Consider the following 20,499-nt stretch of genomic DNA (forward strand, 5'->3'; position numbering starts at 1 on the left):
ATATATATATATATATATCTCCCTCATTTTTTAAAGCACAAAAAAAATGCCACTGCAACTTTCCACAGAGAAGCCAAGATTGAAGCGCAATTGCGCTCGCGAACGACAACAAAAGCCACAGGATTAGTCATGGGAGATTGAATCAGGTCCTTCGCCCTGCTAATGAAGCTCTTATCTTGCACCAGTCCGAAGCGCCGTTTAACCACAAATGCCATGTCATGCTCATGAGCAAGTTCCCTCAGCTTTTGATGAATTCTCTTTGGAATGCAATGACTCCACAAAGACTGGTCGATATCATTGCTGAAAAAATACGCCCACGTGCGTCTTTGACTGCCGAAAGCCCGGGACTGCTTGTCCGTCCATGGAAGCATGATTTTGGTCGCTCAGTTACTTTTTATGTTTTTACATATATTAAAACCAACAAGTAAAAGAGCAATCCATCGTTAACATCTGCAGTTTTGCTATTTTCAGACGCCCTGTGAAGCTTCTTGTATAATCTTGCCATGAAGCTATTTTCATCCTCAGGAGCTTTTTTTTTTTTTTTTTTTAAAGCTTTCTCTCCTAAAAAAATGTTTTCTAAAGTAAACTTCTTCACCCTCTGTCTTCCTTTTGTCTCATGCATAATTGAAAGGTTGGGCTCTTGACGAGAATGGCTGAAAACACGTGCGCATTTGACTGTGTGTTAGTAAATTAGCGAGACGTGAGCAGCTGTGGTAAGAATTCGGCAGCTGCAGTTTAAAAAAAAAAAAAACAATGTGACAAGCTCAGCGGAATGATTGAAATGCCTCCTGTCTGGTGATATGGCAACGTTCGTGCCTCTCGAAGCAGAATGAAAACTCAGCTGGGTTTGGTACCGAAAAGATTTTACACCTATTCAAAACCCATGACATATATGAAGTGTATTTTTCAATATATACAACGCAGGTGACATAAAATATAAGAAGTACAAACCTTACCGAGCCGTAGAAAATGGTGAGAGGAATGTCATGCATGTTCATCCCTCGTCTTTGAATGTTGTATCGACTGTGGGCAGCGCAGGAGGTTTACACGGAGGAGTCGGTGGAAAAAGGCGAGGGACCCAAGTGCAGGGGAGCAGAGGGGGGCAAGGCATGAGTATTTTTTTTTTCTGGTGGCAAAAGGCGAGGGACCCAAGTGCAGGGAAGCAGAGGGGGCAAGGCAGGAGTATTTTTTTTTTTTAAGGCGAAACAAAAAGTACTACAGCCAACTCAAAAAAAAAAACCACAGAGTTAAAAGTAAAAAAATATCTTTAAGCAAAGCAGGAACAAAACACTGAACATTGAAGCCAATGGGGAAGACGTGACAACAAAGGATACGTGACACAGGACAAAGAACCAACAGACTTGAAAGAAAACATGGAACTCAATAAAAACAAAGTGATGGGACAACGAGGCACACCTGGACAACACACAAGTAGCTGGAGGGAGCCGATTGGTTGCCACAAGGAGCAGGGTTGACAAGACCAGGTGAAAAAAGAAAACCAAATGAGTGGAAATAAACAAAAAGTAAAATGAAATAAAAACATGACATGGAGCAAAATGAATCGAATCCAAACAAATTCTTAAAGCTTTCTCTCCTAAAAAAAATGTTTTCTAAAGTAAACTTCTTCACCCTCTGTCTTCCTTTTGTCTCGTGCATAATTGAAAGGTTGGGCTCTCGACGAGAATGGCTGAAAACACGTGCGCATTTGACTGTGTGTTAGTAAATTAGCGAGACGTGAGCAGCTGTGGTAAGAATTCGGCAGCTGCAGTTTTAAAAAACAACAATGTGACAAGCTCAGCGGAATGATTGAAATGCCTCCTGTCTGGTGAAATGGCAACGTTCTTGCCTCTCGAAGCAGAATGAAAACTCAGCTGGGTTTGGTAAAGAAAAGATTTTACACCTATTCAAAACCCATGACATATATGAAGTGTATTTTTCAATATATACAACGCAGGTGACATAAAATATAAGAAGTACAAACCTTAACGAGCCGTAGAAAATGGTGAGAGGAATGTCATGCATGTTCATCCCTCGTCTTTGAATGTTGTATCGACTGTGGGCAGCGCAGGAGGTTTACACGGAGGAGTCGGTGGAAAAAGGCGAGGGACCCAAGTGCAGGGGAGCAGAGGGGGGCAAGGCATGAGTATTTTTTTTTTCAAGGCGAAACAAAAAGTACTACAGCCAACTCAAAAAAAAAAACCACAGAGTTAAAAGTAAAAAAATATCTTTAAGCAAAGCAGGAACAAAACACTGAACATTGAAGCCAATGGGGAAGACGTGACAACAAAGGATACGTGACACAGGACAAAGAACCAACAGACTTGAAAGAAAACATGGAACTCAATAAAAACAAAGTGATGGGACAACGAGGCACACCTGGACAACACACAAGTAGCTGGAGGGAGCCGATTGGTTGCCACAAGGAGCAGGGTTGACAAGACCAGGTGAAAAAAGAAAACCAAATGAGTGGAAATAAACAAAAAGTAAAATGAAATAAAAACATGACATGGAGCAAAATGAATCGAATCCAAACAAATTCGACAAAAACAGATCAAGACACATCGTCGTCTTCCTAAACTATAGGCTGTCGACCAGCTCAGGGTGTACCCAAAGTCAGCTGGGACTCACAACCTTTTTGCGGAGAAGCATTATAGAGGTCGCATGGGTGGATGGGCCAATGATTATTTTTCAACAACCTTCTTGCTACGTCATTTGAAAGCTTAACAAATGACACAAAATGATCAGAAAGATGGTTTCAATGGACGCACAGTGGTGATGACGGGCACCGTTAAGCGTTCAAAGAATTGTTTTCTCCCCGTGCAGTCAAAATTTGCTTCAATGGATAAGTGAGTATTTGTACTGAAAACGACTGAGCAAAAACGTGTTTGTCACGGCACATGTGGCGCAAAAAATACACAGAACATTCCGCCCTATCTGTCAGGCGCAGTCGCGGTGACATTGACGCTGCTATTCATATCGAAAGCCAACGGGTGCTTCCAAGATGGCGCTTCAGGCAGCTGAAGGATGTGGTTTAAAAATACCAGATTGCTTTCCTCCGGGGCAGGAATGAGTCATTACCCTGGCAGCAAAGCAGGAAGTGCTGTCAGATGGGTCATTCCTGCGATAGAGCCCCGCTGCGATTGCGCCATCGTGCATTACGGGTGAAGCGCTAGCCGGTTGTTTTGAAGCTGAAACAAACGCGGAGGGAATTTGGACCCCAAAAAAAGTGGTTGCCGCACACCTCTTTTTCATTTGGGTCGTAAATAATGGATGGGGTAAGACCCCTGGAATCTGAAGGCGGTATCTGAGCAGGACATTTTGGACAGCTCGATGCTTTCGACGTTGTGGGAGCGGCCTGATTGAACGCGACTGTGCTCACTGCACAAAGCAAGGTCCATTAAGGCGTGCTTGGATGAGTTTGCTGAGTAGGAAGACTGGCCGCTACAGATTTTACTTCAGCGCGGAAGGAACTAAAGCGTTAACAAGGCCCTCTCGCCCAACATCCACTCGTAAATGGAACAAAGTCATCCCAGGGACACACATGAAATTCTTGTACAAAAGGGAGGATGTTGTTTTCATTTCCTGTCGGCGCATCAGACGGCTTTCCCAATACATTTGTCCATAGACTGAAAGATTAAATCCGGCAAAGTCGCTATTTTTCTTGAAGTGATTGCTATATGTTGCCGGGTGTCCTCAGAGGAGCAATAAAAGGAGATAACCTGGCCAATACTTTGCTCAGAGACCGCGGCAGCAAGGTGACTTGCCACTCTCGGATCTTTACTCTCGGCTTATCTGATGAGCTTCCGTGCCGTGAATCGTGAAACGGGAAGCTCGGACGTCACACCTGCTACCCCGTTGGATGCAAACCCAAGTTGGCGGTTTTGAGAGATGAGAGAGGGCAAGCGAAGGGGCAATGTGGGAACTCGGCCTCCCTCACCTGGGAATGAAGGCGCCCCAACAATGACCCGTCGCATCATCTGAGCTTTGGGCCCGTCAGTGACCTTTGCAGTAACAAAGGTGACTGATTTGTGGAGGCCTTTGATGTAAAGCGCTGCCCTTATCAGGCCAACGGAGAGGAAGACGGAGAAATAGTGCGGAGCCTTGTGGAAAGAAATGTGACTGATTCCTTAGCCAAGTGGAGACGTTCCAAAGCTCTCTGTGCCTTTGCGCCCCCCCCCCCCCCCACACACACACACACACACACTTTATTCCTCTTATAAGAGATCCTCTGCAGGAAGGGGAAAAAAAAACCTATTTTCCTGCAGCACAGGGTGCGGCGGCATTGAGGCGACTGGTAAATAATGCACGGCTTTTTTTCTCTTCCTCCTTTCATTCTTGCGGAGGAGGGAACACTCATTGTGAGGCAATATGCGAAGTGGGCTTATGAAACCAACAAGGCCACAGCTGTTTTATTTCCATTTTGCAAGGTGAGAGAAAGCATGAATATGTCAAAAAAAAAAAAAAAACATCCACTGCAGCAGCCCCAGGCAGCATTATTTTTCTTTCTCCCCCCCCCGGAGCCCACAAAAGTGAAATTAACACTCCAAAGGGGTACAGATGGCTCCCAAATTGTTGACAATGGCTTCCATTGTCTGAACTATTTCTTAATTTCTTTATTTCATTGGGACAGTGCACATTCGTCAACACAACAGCGTAAATGCGTCGGACTTAGCATAAATGCTCGTTTTCAGCCGTAGTCCCAAGACAGGTTTCTTATCATACACATAACATAAACAAAACTATGGAAGTATTTCTGTTTCTTCTATGTATTAGCTATTGATCTATCCAAAATGTTGATCTGTGTATCATCCAACCAGCCATCCAATCGGTAACTCATCCGTTATCTGTCACTCCACTCATCTAGCTAGCTAGTTAGCTATCATCCCTGTGTCATCGCTCTTATCTGTAAATGTGTGCCAGGACTTTAACGAAACATTTAATATATTTGAAAGCTTTTCAAGGTTTGCCAACCCCAGTTTCAGCATGGCTGACAAAGCACAAAGGTCTGTGATGATGAATAGGACGCGTGCGCATGTGGCAAGATGCTACAACACGCGCACCGCAATGCAAATCCAGCCACTTAGAGGAGCACAAACACTGGCCTTATATAGCTTGGGATCGCACAAAACATTTTAAGATGACTAGACGAGAGCAATTTTAAACACCGCAGAGGCCAAACACTGTTAAGAATGGCTTTCCTGGATGGAGAAGCTTCTTGTTATCAACACGAATGCATTGATTTGAAGGATATGAAAGGGAGGGAGAGATTTGTCTTTTTCAGGTCAGCGTGCCTACAGGGTTGCATACGCCTTCAAAATATAGGAGAGTATTGGCTATAATAAACCAACTTTTGCACAATATGTATTTTTTTTGTTTACAATTAGCCAACTTTTGCAAAATATTTATTTTTTTGTTTTCGTGAAAGTAGAGAACGAACAGTATCAATCTTTGTCAAGATTTTTTTTGTGTGTGTGTGTGTGTGGACACTGTCTCTGTTGGTTATGGTTACGTGTGAGTGAGGACCAAAATGCAGGGAAGCAACAGAACTCAAAGGAAAGCAAACAAGCCACAGGGAATCAAAAGTCACCTAACCAACAAAGTCTATTTGCAAGATTCAAAGTTACAAGCAAACATTGCGATAAAAACAACACTACATGAGTTGGGAGGGTGGGAACTGACAGTCCACACAAACACGTAGCAGAAAGAAACCAGGAAACTTACATACAAGCAACTGACGAGACAATGAGAAACACCTGGGAAGTGATTGGTCATCGCAAGGGACCGAGTTGACGAGCACAGGTGGACGCAAAAACATAACGAGACAAGACATGGACAAAAAAGGGGACGCAAGGAAAACGTGACAAAACCGAACCAAAACCGTATGGTCCAGGAGTCAAGTCAAGTACAACTTTATTGTCAAAGAGTGAGCCTTAAGAGCCCCAAAAATACATTTGTTGAAAATCCAGGTCAAAAAGGAAATATATACTTTCAATCAATACCATCCTTCAGTGTGCTACGAATAAATCAAGATCAGCCCTTCGTTCGCAAGAGATTGTTGAGTGTCATGGCGTACTCCGTTGTGTCATATAAAAGCACTTGATACCTGGGCACTGAACACTCGAGTCAAGAAAAACATGTTTAGAAGTCATTATACATACACTTCAACAGTTTTATGACCTTCACATAATGATCGTTGTGTTGAAAAACTGGGATCAATAACCAACTGTAGTTGGAAAATTGATTCCGAAAGGTCCACAATGGCCGCTATGTACATAACGTTACAATGGATGCACAGTAGACACCGACAAATGGTCAGCAATCCCTTTGCAAAAATAAATATTGGCTGCTGCTGAGCTGTGTGTCTTTGAAATCCTGCGCACTCACTCGCGTGAACACACGAAAGAAATAGTGTGTGTGCAAATGGCGTGAAATAATTTAGCGATCGATTTTATCGAACGCGCGTTACCGATCAAACCGCTTGCCATGTGTACCTTACCTGGTTGTTGTAGAATTAAAAAAAAAAAGTTTAAAAAATGTTAACATCGTATTTTGCACGGAACGCATTGAAGTTTCGATTCAAGTGACTAAAGTAATTCTGGTGGCGACGTACAATATTAGCATGTTGACGGCACGAGACATGACATGGGTGTGTTGGCGCGTCACGAAGAGGAAGTGGTGGCGGTGGCCATTTTACACCACTCAAAAACTCATTTCGTCCACAGACGACAACACACAAATCTCAGTTGCCTTGTTTTAAGTCATGCCTGCAATATTGTCAGTGGTGAAATCTGGTGATTCTGCTCAAGTGAAATCTGGTGAGAAAAGATTGACTCTCAATGTGGTTCGGCGTTGAACCATCGGGTTGGACCATGCTCTGTGAGAACCACCCAGAATCGTAACGGCGTTCCCACCATTGCGTGTCTGGTGAGTCACGGATCCCAAGTGACGAAGGGCCACCGACAACACCGATGACCAAATTGTGCAGGAACACCAAAATAGCCCGTTTTAAATACAGGAGGTGACAAACAGGCTGCAACTTCACAGAGTATCAATGCGCTCGCAAAATATGAAAATGGCCCAATCTCAAGAAAAAAGAGGAGCCGCGGCATTCCATCCAGCGTCGCTGCTTTCATGTGTGTCCGACAACAAATCTCGCGCACGTTTTGGACGTTGCGTACGAGGCTCATTATTCCGCATCGGCAGCAGGCGAGTCCAGCAGAGTGGAATATTTTGCCTCACTGAAGAAGACGCCAAGGTGGAATATATTGCGAAGGTTCAAAAGTGACTCTCGCGGTTCATCTTGTCAAAGGAAAGGCGAAAAAATGGATAACTGATACTTTTATCTCCTTTTTGACTGTGGCAAAAAGCTAAAAACAAAAAAAAACAAAATCACAAAACAAAACCTCTGAGTGGCTATTTGTGATTTGCAGTGGGAAAACCGCTAGCTAAAATATGAATGTAACGCCACTTGACTAATCCATGTAGCGACAACTGCGAAGTCATACTGACGGTTTTAACAAATATGACAAAAAGACATTTTGAAAAGTGCAAATTGACACTTTAAGATTGTTCAGTTTATTATTGGGAACACAATGTGAACACTTGAGGTTTTTTTTTTGGTGACAAATGTTAAGCAATTGTCATTTTCAGGGTAACGTAACTGTGAATTGATTGCTCAGGTCTGTTTTTTTGGAAATGTTCTTTTTTTTTTTTTTTTTTTTAAATGAACACACCCATCGGTGCAGCGTCAAACTCACACGCTGACTTGATCGGGGAGAGGAGCGGTGGGGAGGGACTATAAATAACTGAAAAAGAGAGAAATAAATGGCCATGAGATACCTCATAAAAGTCCGCGGCTTTAAAATAAGGTTTGCGGCAACTGCAAGCGAGAAAGGAAAGGTCACCAAATGAAGTGCTTAAATTTCATAAAGGTTATCTTTTCAAGCAAAACAAACAACGGGGGCCTCGTTTATCAGAATAAAAGGAAGAGGATGCCAACTGCCACGCTTAATAGTCTTCTTCTGTCAAAATATGATCTGCTTTGGGAAACAACACACATCTCACACTGCTGCAAAAGTGAAAACCGAGCACTTTTTTTTTTTTCATACTTTGCCCGTAGCCAAACAGGCTAATCGCTACAGAATGGTCCAATTGGATTCAAACAAGGGAAGAGTGGAGCACCCAAGTGCAGGGAGGTAAAGCAAGAGCGAAGGATGTACTCACAAGATTTATGAGGGGAAAAAATAAATAAATAAAAGAGGCAAAACAAGAACTAGTCCAGCATGATTAAAAAAAAAAAAACAACAAACAAACAAACAAGGAATTCAAACATCAAAACTCATTGCACGCCATCACAAAGAAACAAAACACTCGTCACTGAGCACCATGCAGAAAAAAATGACGACGAAGGCGGACGTGACAGAAAAATAACAACCAGGAATAAAAAAAAAAAAAAAAACAAGAATAAAAAAAAAAAAAAAAAAAAAAGCCAAGAAACTAAATAGAAGCAGATTGACGAAACGACAAGGCACACCTGCACAAGACACGAGTGCCTGTTGGGAGCTGACTAGCTGACGCTGGGAAGAGGGCTGACGAGAACGGGTGGAGATGAAAACCGAACGAGCAGACAAGACGTGAACAAGGGACACACACACGCGCACACACACACACACACACACACACGAAACGCTCAAATATATTTAAATATGTTCGAACGTACTTGCAAATACATCTTTGCCAGTTAAAAAAAAATAAAAAATTCCACACTGGCAGCTCCACGCTTCCCTACAAGGCTCACTGCAGACAAAAATGTAAAATTTGCACGTGGTTGAGTTGCCCTTGAGCAAGGCACCTTCCCACAGCTCGAAAAGCGGAGGACTGTTTACGCAGCCCTTAAACACTTGGTCGGATAAAATTCGGAGTGCAAATCACAGCAACATTTTCCCTTGCCATCTTTTCAGTCCAGAGCTTGTTCCTCTTGGACACACACAAAGCGAGCCACTTGCCAAACTTGGGGATTTGTACGACTGACCCTGCCAAAAAGATGTTGCGACATCCACCCGCCGGAGTCCGCCCGTCACAATCGAGAGCGCGTCTTTCGCCTTCAGCAAAGACACGCTGCAATGAAATTCCAAAATGTTTCAACACTGATTCAAGTGTTCCTTGCGGGCGGCCAACCTCCGCTTGTGTTATCATCACCACCGTATCAAACCGCCTTGTTTTTTTTTTTATTTAGGTTTTTAGTTGCGGGTGATATAATGGGATAGGATGGGATCACTGGCAATTTCATTCTTTTCAAATGTCATTCATCAGCGTTGATTTTTGGCAACTGTGATAGCTCACATACCTCACTGGAAATTAATGCTCCATTAGATGTGACTCGTGGCCCTTTTCCACCGCACCTATGCTAGTGCTAGTGCTAGTTCCGGGCCATTGCCCAGGTTAGCACCAGTTCTTTCTTTTTCCACCACCGAAATAGACTCTAACTCAAGCTCTGGTGCTTGAAACTTGTGCTGAAGCTCGCCCCAATTATGCGTTGGGCCAGACTCTGGCACCAATTAAGTCAGGAGACAGATCGCACGATGAGAAATGACTCCCTGGAAATACGGAAGTTTGCAGTTGAGCGGTGAACGCAGGTACAATTGCGTCCCATCAGAAGAGCGACCGCGGATGTGCCCAGCTAGCATGCGATCTCCGACTCGCAGCCAGCCGCGTGATCATCTGCGATGACTAAAAAAGCGTTTGCTGATCGCATGTCTCTGACTCGAGGCTATGCTAGGTTGCCTAGCAGATGCTAACAGCGCATTATTATTCTTATTATTAAGAGCGCAGTTGCTCTTGGGTAAACGACAACGTAAGCAGTGACATTTTGGACGCTTTACGATGACGTCATGACGTAGCTCATACCTGGTTCTTTGCCGGTGGAAAACCAACTAAATATGTTCTTCATAGGGACTTGTTAAGCAGCAATTAAGCACAGCGCTGGCGCTGGTGCCGAGCGAGCATCAAGTTTTTTTTGGGGGGGGTGGGTGGAAAAGGGGCATCAAAGACCAGCTTCATGCTTCCTTTATTTCACTCAAAAATGCGATTGCCTGCTCCAGATTAGTACAGCAAGCTATATTTTTTTAAACCCTTCAGCAGAGAAATAGCATGCCGGTGTCAAAAAGGCAGGGCAGGTAGATTGGAAGTCAGGATTGGGTTCACTTGACACTGCAGATTTCAACATGTATACGTGAATGTGATCACTCACTACGAGAGATTCAAATGCAATGATTGGCCGCGCTCAGGCTGATCAAACGCCACAACTGGGGACATGCGGTGAAACACGGCGCCCTCGTTTCTTTCCTTGGCATCGGTGCGCAGATAAGATAAAGCCACAAACACGATGTGACACAAAGTGGCTTTGCAGCCAGAACACACACACACACACACACACACACACACACACACACACACACACACACACACACACACACACACACACAAAAAAAAAACCACTCCAAAGTAGGCCATTAGACTTTTTGCTCCTCTGTGGCTCGAGCGGTCCATCTGGACACTGTCGCATTCTCATGTAAGCGTAATCGGCCCTGAAGAGTGCTTTTTTTATTTTCCACAATACTGAATTAGGTAAAGGTGTGACTCAATATGCGTTTTTTATGGACTTTGCCATAATTGTAGTGTGACATCTGCTCGACCGTCCCCTTAGTCGCAAGTCACAATTATCGTATTAGTGCCGTCGCGCTGCGCTATTATGCCGCGATTGCTAACGAATGAACGCGGAAGCGGCATTTTCGGATTTCGGTCGGAGCTCGAGCCTGATCGCAACATCGGCTAACTTGGGAGGTCAGCGAATCCGTCAGGAGCTCGGCGATAATTTGATGGCATTTGCTGAAAAAAGGGAGAACTCCTCACTTCCACTTTCCCGTTCCATTTTTCACCAGTCAAGGGGGGATTCGATCCGACAGCCCTCTGATTGCGAGCTCATTCTCTTGCTGTCAGGACATTGCCATCCCGCTGCCGCTACTTAAACTGCATCCATTTTAACGATGTGACAAGATCTGCCTGCCAGTATTATCCTGAAGCATTTGTTGGGCTTGCTTCTTTATTGATTTTCATCTTTTCTGTATACGCGGGTGTGCGTGTGTGTGTGTGTGTGTGTGTGTGTTTTTGTGGCCCCTCTGTTGACACACACACACACACACACACACACACACACACACACACACACACACACACACACACACACACCCGAGCCTGGTCCTGCCAACCAGCGCTTCCCTCAGTTATTCATGAGCCATCTGCTTGGGCCAGTGCTGTGTCACATGTGTGTCAAACAGGAACTCATCTGTCCCCCCCCCACCTCATCTCCAATCCGGCCATCTAATGGCGTCCTCATCTGCATTCCGAGAGTGCCACTAATGCCCCGGCAACTGCCCCTGCGCTCCATCATGTCCTAAATAACCGGTTTGATCGGACATGTGCATTTTCATTTAAGACCAGAGCGCGTGCGTGTCATCGATGTCGCAAGGGCGAGCTACATTTCTGTTCATGTATATTTGTGTGTGTGTGTGGGTGTGTGTACCTCTTGTATAAGATGAAGATATCAAAGTACCCCACTCTTCCCCCCCCCACCCCCCCCCCAAAAAAAAATCATATAATTTTTCACAATGACTGGTTTAATGTCAAAACCAGCTGGAAGTGACGATTAAAAATGCTCGACGTCACTTTAGCGCCGATTACAATAATTGATGAAGATTCCTGTGCCATGAGAAATCGCGTCATAAAAGGTACAAGGTGTCTTTCATGATGGCAAGCTCCTCCATGGTGACGATGACCCTCCTAACAACCGCGCCACTTTCCGGAATAGGCCATTTCTTCCCATTATGTGACATTTTTCGGAGCTCCGTGGGCCAAGAAGAGTTCAAAGCAAACTTGCCTTCAAATACAGTTCCAGTTCTTCCACGGCGGCCATGCTTAATCCTCACTCAAATGTCAAAAAAAAAAAAAAAAAAACGGAGAATTTCAGAGATTAATTTTATGTCAAGTGTTGCTTTTCATCTTTGACAAAAATCACTCTTGCTTCTGCAGAGTTGAAACTCGCGGCTAAATGAATCCTCACGTATGATGGATGACTTGACCTGTCAGCAACATTTAAAAGCATCGCATTTTTTTTTCCGCAATATATTAACTGAACATTATTAGGAAAAACGAACACCAAAAGGCCTGTTGATATGCCGGAGACCCAAAAACAAACGTGCACAGATAACGCGGATAAAGTGCAGCAATAACTGATGACAACCAAGGTGCTGCAGTCCTTGTAACATTTTTGTCTAATCAAAGTTTAAAATGCACAGTGTGAAATGGCAAAAAAATGACCCCCTCCAACTCGGGGGCGGGGGGGTCAAGGCGCCCGTTTAGAATAGCCAGTGATAGTCTAATCAGAAAATGAGAGGCTTACGTTGCTTTTATCTGAAATGTTTTCTCAACGTTATGCAAAGGACGGAAAACAATGTATGCACGCTTGAATGGATTCGCAAAGAGACGAGGAAAGAATCCCAACTCGATTAAATACAAGGGGCAGCCCTAAGAGCGACGCGATAATGTATGATGCCGGAAAAAGGCCAGGAGGTCCCGGGTGGGGGCGGAGGAGAATGTGTTTCATCTCTGACAGATATGTCGCTTCCACTCGGGGGCTGGACTGACGAGACTGTCATGTTAGCAACCCTTTCCCACTCCCTGGCGTGTCAAAGTCGAGCCACCATGATTGACTGGCTGCTCGTTTTACTGTCCTGGCATGACCTTTGTCTACTTTTGGGGGTAGGAAGGAAAATGCTTGTTGTGTTTTTGTGCAATGGGACAAATTTGTGTTTGCGCAAGGCTCGAAATTTAACCGGGGAGACATGAGTGGCACGTGTGGGCTCACTGCACCCGCTCCCGTGGGGTTACTTTTAGGCTTGTGTTGCTTTTGTTGTGTTTTTGTGCAATGGGACAAATTTGTGTTTGCGCAAGGCTCGAAACTTAACCGGGGAGACATGAGTGACGTGTTGGCTCAGTGCACCCGCTCGTACATGCTCGCTCCCGTGGGGTTACTTTTAGGCTTGTGTTGCTTCTCACTTAGGGGTCAAATAAAAATATCTGTGCCGTTCAAAGAAATCTCCCGAATACTTTTGCAGCAAATGTCATCGCGAGAGGCTGCGCTACAACCTTCATCTTGAAGACTTTTCAGACAATTTGAAACATTCACGGAAAAGAAGACAATCAGGAAATCCGGTCTGTCACACATGAGAAAAAAACATGGGGGAAGCCATTCAGACATGAGGCCACATTGGTGAACCTTTCTGAGGTTGATATTCATTTGCTGTTGTTTTGATGATGCTATCATTGACTCGTTGTCAGCTCAACCAAACTTATATCCGACATGTGGCCTCAGTGATTGATAGTCAACGTGAGAGGATACGTGAGACAAGATGGCGGCGCCCATGTCTTCTTCTGTGGCTGCTTTGGCGACCGATGCTTTCACAAACTCGGACTAAACACAGCATCAAAACAAGTGGAATATAGAGATTAGCGGAACATATTGTAGCTAAAGCTAACTGGCGGCCGCCATTTTGTGTTGTCTCCGTGTTGAGTTTCCCACCGGTAGAGGCTGCCCGAGGAGTAGCAGCGCCATCGATCAGAACTCCAGCTTGATGCTGCCAAATCAAATCGGATTGCGCCATGGAGTAATTCTTTATTCTCATCATCTGGATTGTTGATATGTACGTATTGAGAGGCTAGCTTAACTGGAAGAATTTTAAGCATTTGAATTGTCATTCAAGTGTTTTGTTGATGAAATATTTAAGATATCCTTTATTTGTCCCACACTGGGGAAATTTACATTAATTTAATTTATGCTTAAGACGATTGATATCGGCAATTTAGAATGACTTTTATTTGCAGAAATTTGCTATTTATGGTCAGGCCCACAGCTCCAGACTTTCTATCAGCGCAGGTTTCTCAGGCTGTCATATTGGAAACCATCATCTTGAAATCTTACCCGTATCTTCGTGACGCTATCCGCTCTGTTATGCTGCAGGGCTGGTGTCAGTGCAAGTTTAAGTGTTTCCATGCATACAATAACAACACACCCTGCAGCAAACGCTGTGCGCAATTCATACCGTACTCGACAGGAAAAATGTAATTCACATATATCATCCAGCTTTCAGACACCTATTCGATTAGGTGGATTTATGTTACACCAACAGATAGTCTGGACAGGAACAACGGTCGTCTACAAAGTATATTTACACACCGTAATTGAATTGTACACACCCGCTCCGCTTTTATACCATGCACGCTACTTTTGTGTGTTTCAAACAGAACCATTTCCCAGGTTTGTTTGATTTATTTTACATCGTGACTAGCTAGCGTGGAGGTCCGCACAGCTGCCTGTCACGCGGCCGGCACGGGATGGATTTCCACACTCATAATCACCCTGCGATTGACATGCGACCGGCCTGGAGAGCGATCTGGCTTTCAACCCAAGACAGCTAGCACGAGGCCATGTGGTGACCCGCGAATAAGCTAAGCGGTCTACTCTCTGATGACGAATAACAAACACATCGCGACCACACAGTTTAGGGATCTTTATTTCGATGGAGAAATCGCTCTCTCAATCAAATGAGAGTATCACTGAAGTATCGTCATACCCTGCAAATCCGTCCTCCAATGCCGGGGTCCAATTGTAAATAGTGCTAAGGGTACCGAGCCGTGCACTTTACATGCTGAAGGGCCTACAGTGTCAGTCAAGAGGAAACGAAAGAGGCTCGTCCGTTCCCCGCTGAGTGATGATTGCTGTGTCGCAAAGCTATAGCTCTCTGAAGATATGCCAGTGGCCGGGTCCCCAAACAGGGGAGTCAGTGCTCGGAAGCATGTTTTGACACAGCAGATAGGGCGAGATTAAGTGTTGAAAACAAAACTGGCAGAAGACGATAAGGAATATCATTTTATTCACGCCCCTCCGCAACCTTGCTGTCGTATTTTTAGACTGAGCGTCAACGGCGGCGGCAAAAACAAACCGACGGGGGGAAAAAAAAAAACAATTGCGCCTTTGGTGACTTAATGTGCATTGACAGCAAAGGTAAAGAAGTGAGGACTTTTGCTGTCCAAACACGAACCTTGAAGTGACACGCATACGCAGAAAACGCGGTTTATGGAAGTCAGTGCGGTTCAGTCATTGTCATACATTTGTGGCAACTTCAAGAAGTTGGTGCTGGAACCGATCAGTCGCTCCTATAAAGATTTTTGCCACTGACTGTTTTGTGATACTTCATCCGTAGTTTTTCGGTCCTGTCTGTTTTGTCGAACAATTGTAATGTTTGTCGACTTTGGATGCACTCACATTGGATATATATATATATATATATATATATATATATACTGTATAAAACAAAAACAAAAACAAAAAGGGGACTTGACCTGGACATGATGCCCCATGTGTCGAAGTGCAAAATGAACAGGGGCTCAAGCCCCACTCAAGTCCTTAACACAGCAGCCAAGGATGTGAGAGCAGGCAAGTCCGCTCGTGTCCTCCTGCAACCTGGACAAAGTGCAGGTAGGGATCAAGCGGGGAGGTCGGGAAATTGGTTGAGAGAAGGGGGCGAATAGATGATAGGGAGGAGGATGGAGTAGTGAGCGAGGAAGAAAAAGGATGGATAATGAGGATGAAAGATGAAAGGAGAGAAGGCTTGGGGCTGGTCGGGAGGGAACAAATGGAAGTAGCTCAACTTACCCAGTCCTGTGCGCAATTTCCTACATGCATGTGCCACGAGACAACTTTTTTATTTTTTTTGACAGGCCGTTTCATCAAAACTGATATGTTCTTATTAAATCTGCTTGTTTGTAGGGAGGCACAACATCCTGAGATCTAGATTCGGTTTTGTCAAAAAAAAAACAAACAAACAAAAAAAAAACTTCCTTCCTGTTGTGAGCCTGAAAATGAACTTCCCCCACTCCTGCGTACGTTTAAATTGGGTCGAGCTCACTGCTACATTTTCTGAAATCGAAAATGTCATCAGCTTGCCTTCATTTTGCAATTCAAACTTAAACTTGACTAATTGACCCAAACCACAAGCCATTCGCTAATTTTCGAAACAATGTCCCATTTATTTTGACATTCGACAACTTTTACAGTGATAATAATCCCCGTTCGATCTTAAATGATGATTTTTGGCTTGATTCTTGACAGTGTCATACCAAAAATATTGCGACCTTCGGGGTTGCATATTTACAATACATGCAGACACGCAAACCGGATAAGTGACTGCGCTGGCATAATTGTGATCGAGGTGGCGACATTTTGGGCCTAACGCTGTCATTCAAACAGATGCTAACAAAGACAGGACATAATACGCCGAGAGCGGAGGAAAGTTGACTTTGACATGTGACGCGTGGGTGGAAATAGCCTGCTAATGAATAGACAGTGCAGAGGGCTTGCGGAAAAAAAACAAAAAAAACAAAAACAGGAGACGGCAGAGAAGCTACACGAAGCGTGCTTGTGCGGTAAAATATTGCTATTGTTAGGCATTGCTGGGAGAAAAAAGTGCCGCGATGCAGAAAGACCGTAAAATCTTGACAGCTTTGCGGTGGCAGTCTGACGGCTGAGCGGGGCGATTGGAGGGGAAATTGCGGCAGAGGCCCCTCTGTCGGGCCGCACCGGGGCTCGCTTTAACAAGTTCGCAAACGAGCGGCACCCGCTATCCAATGCAGGGAAATGAGGAGAGATGGACGGATGGCTGAGTAAGGCGCAGCCGGTTTTTTTTTTTCTCCCCCTTCAGGTCGCAGCACCTGTCAGGGCTGCATAGGCATGCATGGGATCGGATAATAGAACATCTGAGCTCCTTGGACAGGAGCTGGAGGGGATCTCGAGATTGGGATGTGGTTTCTGCAGTTATGTGCTGATACTAAGACGTGCTTCTGCGCACAGTTGGACTGCGTGCGCACTGGAAGACACACATCCCCTTTTTACCCGGCCGTTGGACATGCGGCGAACGTGATCGCTCACGTAACAATCCAGTCCGTTTGACTTTCAACACGTAAGCGACTATGCAATAAGATAAGATAAGATAAGAAAAGCTTTATTAGTCTCACAATGGAGAAATTCCCAATTCACAGCAGCAACGTTATGAATGGAAGAAGTAGAAGAACAAAATATAAGAGCTGCTGTAAAGGCAGCCACTTTCGCGGCGCCATCTTGAAGTCAAAATAACAAAATAATTCAACACAACACATAAGCACAATAAGCTAATCCTGAATCGCACTGGCACACGAGCATTAATTAATGCCTGCAAATGCCAAAATATGCCTCGTTTTGGACATAGATGACTTGAGGGCAAGCTAAGCTCCAAGGTCATAAACCGCATCAACCGCATCAGGGCTGCAGCAACAATATGCTTTGGAAACTACGCGGGAGTGAAAATGTGGAGTGAACATTTTTGACTGGGCTGTACGTTCAAACTTAGCGACAAAGTCGCTCGAACGTGCCGGTAAAATCGTTTGAATGTAAACATTGGTAAAAAGTAAGTACAAAATTAATAAGTAGTTTTTTTTTCCTAGAATGTCATCACGTTCAAAAAAACTTTACTGAATACGTTCGAACAACTCTACCAAATACGTTCCAAAAACATCACCATATACGTTGGAACGAATCTGCCAGAAGGTTTAAACAACTTTGTGGATATATTTGAACGATTTTGCAGTATGTTCAAAACTATTTTACAACACGCCTCAACGACAGCCCACAGTTCAAAATGAATCGACTTCGATGATTCATTTCTGCTGGTTAGCTCCTCTGAAATACCGCAACGTACTTTATGGAATAAAATGGTGTGTATTGCGTCCACAAAATGTCTTTTTGAACGAACCATCACTATGAAGGTCAAAAAGATGGTTTGTACGATGTCGGCATTGTGACTCGAGCAAAATGTTGCGTATATCCAGTGAAACACGGGCAAAACTGCCGGTTGCTAATACGTCCGCTGTGTTTCGCTGTCTTTTCAGGGGGGCGGTTCCTGGTCCTGATCATGTGGCTGAACTTTGCACCTCAAAGCGACAGCTGCCCTGCTAAGTGCGTGTGCTACAGCGAACCGCGGCCCACCGTGGCGTGCCAGCAACAGGGACTCTTTTCCATCCCTACCGAGATTCCCGTGCGGAGCCAGCGAATCTTCCTCCAGAGCAACAAGCTGACGGTCGTGAGATCCACCAGCTTCAGCTCTTGCCAAAATCTCACCGTCCTGTGGCTCTACTCGAACAACATTAGCCACATCGAGGCCGGTGCCTTCTACGGCTTGGAGAAACTGGAGGAACTGGACATAGGGGACAACGGCAACCTTCGCACCATCAGCCCGACGGCCTTCCGAGGTTTAACCAAGCTGCACACCCTCCACCTGCACAGATGCGGCCTGTCCGAACTGCCCGTGGGGGTTTTCCGAGGAATGTTCTCCCTACAGTACCTTTACTTGCAGGATAATAACATTTTAACCCTGCATGACGACACTTTTGTGGACCTTGCCAACCTTACGTATCTCTACCTGCACAACAACAAGATCAAGATCGTGACTGACAATATGTTCCGTGGTTTGATCAATCTCGACCGCCTGCTACTACACCAGAACCGCGTCATTTTCGTCCAACCGCGGGCTTTTGGCGATCTGGCCAAGCTGAAATCCCTGTTTTTGTTTTTCAACAACCTCACCGTCTTGACGGGGGAAACGATGGATCCGCTGAGCACCCTCCAGTACTTGCGCTTAAATGGGAACCAGTGGATTTGCGACTGTCGGGCCAGGACCTTGTGGGAGTGGTTCAAACGTTTCAAGGGTTCCAGCTCGGAGTTGGAGTGCGACGTTCCGGACTTCCTGGCGGGGAAAGACCTGAAGCGACTTAAGAGCGAAGACTTGGAGGGATGTGTGGAAACGCCTCAAATCCAGACCAATCTCTACACCTCCAAGGCCCAGTCCGGCAAGTTCCCCTCCACTGAAAATCCTCAAGGGGACACGATTCCCAGATGTTGTCTCGGCGATAACGACAAGTCCTCCATCCTGTCTGGCAAGAGTCGCCAAATTACTCACAACCCCTTGAAGGAAAAGGAGAACATGTCCAAGACGAAATTTAAGGATCCGGAAAGAACAAAAAATGACACCCAGAACAAGCAGAACGACGGGCCTCTTGGAACCTTATCCAACACCCTGGACAAGCCTCTGGAAAATATGAACCCGAACCTTATAGACAGTCTAGAATCTTCAACAACCTCAAGCAAAAAGAAAAAGAAATGCTCCAAAAAGCCGCGATCAGACACCCACTGCATTAAAGGCCGGGGCGCTACGCTGGAAGTGCTGCGCTTTCTCCTCATTCCCACGATCTGGATCTCTCTAGCCATGTCTTAGGACTCCTGATGTGATTCCAAATGCAGGACTGAAGATTGCGGATGCTCGTGACAATGATAAGAGAGGATGCAGAGGCATCGACAACAGGCAGTGACTGAAAAAGTGAGTTGCTAACATTCGCCCGAGAACAGAGGATGAAGACAGAGTGCGGGAAAACAAAATGGATGCCTTTACAGAACACAACAGATTTGATGTAAATAATGAATCGGTGCCCAAAATCGTTTGTTCTCTATGTACTGAACTGTATGTGTCGAAGCTACATTTTGGAGCGCCCCCCCCCCCCCCACCCCTTATTCAAAGCTTCTCCTGCTTCGAGAGTCCACCAAAAGAAAAAAAAAGAAAAAAAAGGACAAGCTATCCGACACAGTAAGCACACGACGAATGTTGGGTCCATTTAATGAAAACTAAGGAACCCCTGCCCCCACCCCTCCATTATTTATTGAAAGTGATGCATCTGTCGAGTAATGTTATGTTTGTTATGTTAAAAAAAAAAAATGTTGTTTTATCTTCCCCCATCTTTCTTTTAATTTTCAGGAGAGAAAGAATATATGGGTAGCATTTGCCAAAAAAGAATGCTGTCAATTTGTTTATTGCGACGGAATCATAGATATGCATTTTATTTTACTTGTGTACAAGTATGAATATATTATGAATAAAAGTTCTTATTTCGTAGATTGTTTTGTCAGCGTGTTCTTGTTTAATTTTTGACGACAACTCCATTCCACCATTTTACCATGACCTTAAGTCCTGCTTGGTAGTCCGATGCCGCTGTACCTCAATTGGTTTGAATATCATTCAATGTCGTTACCGTATTTTCCGTCCTATAAGGCGCACTGAAAAGCATTTGACAGTGCACCTTATAATCCGATGCGCATTATATATGGATCAATATTCAGATTTCTTGGACGTAGCATTTTAAATGTTCTGTCAAGCGCTTTCTTACAGCTGCAGTGGTTGTGACGGCTCTCTATAAATAAAACTGTGTGGTATTGTATTGTATTCCCGTTTAGCGTAGCTCCGTCTAGTGGATGCATAACGCAACCGCAGCCACTAATGTAGCTTCTATTCTATGCGCCTTATA

At 44.7% G+C, this 20,499-nt stretch overlaps 1 protein-coding gene across 1 annotated transcript in view; it reads left to right on the forward strand.

The window, feature by feature from the left end:
• The window catches only part of rtn4r (reticulon 4 receptor), a 53,758-nt gene extending 33,668 nt beyond the window's left edge, over positions 1 to 20,090 (forward strand). Inside the window, exon 2 of the mRNA XM_019885487.1 lies at positions 18,037 to 20,090. Within this exon, the coding sequence (XP_019741046.1) occupies positions 18,037 to 19,418 (1,382 nt within the window). The 3' untranslated portion in view covers positions 19,419 to 20,090. The remainder of the gene's footprint in view (positions 1 to 18,036) is intronic.
• Positions 20,091 to 20,499: the final 409 nt, after the last annotated feature.

Source organism: Hippocampus comes, unplaced genomic scaffold (assembly GCF_001891065.2).
Source record: "Hippocampus comes isolate QL1 unplaced genomic scaffold, H_comes_QL1_v1.1 scaffold78, whole genome shotgun sequence".
Taxonomy (NCBI): Eukaryota; Metazoa; Chordata; class Actinopteri; order Syngnathiformes; family Syngnathidae; genus Hippocampus; species Hippocampus comes.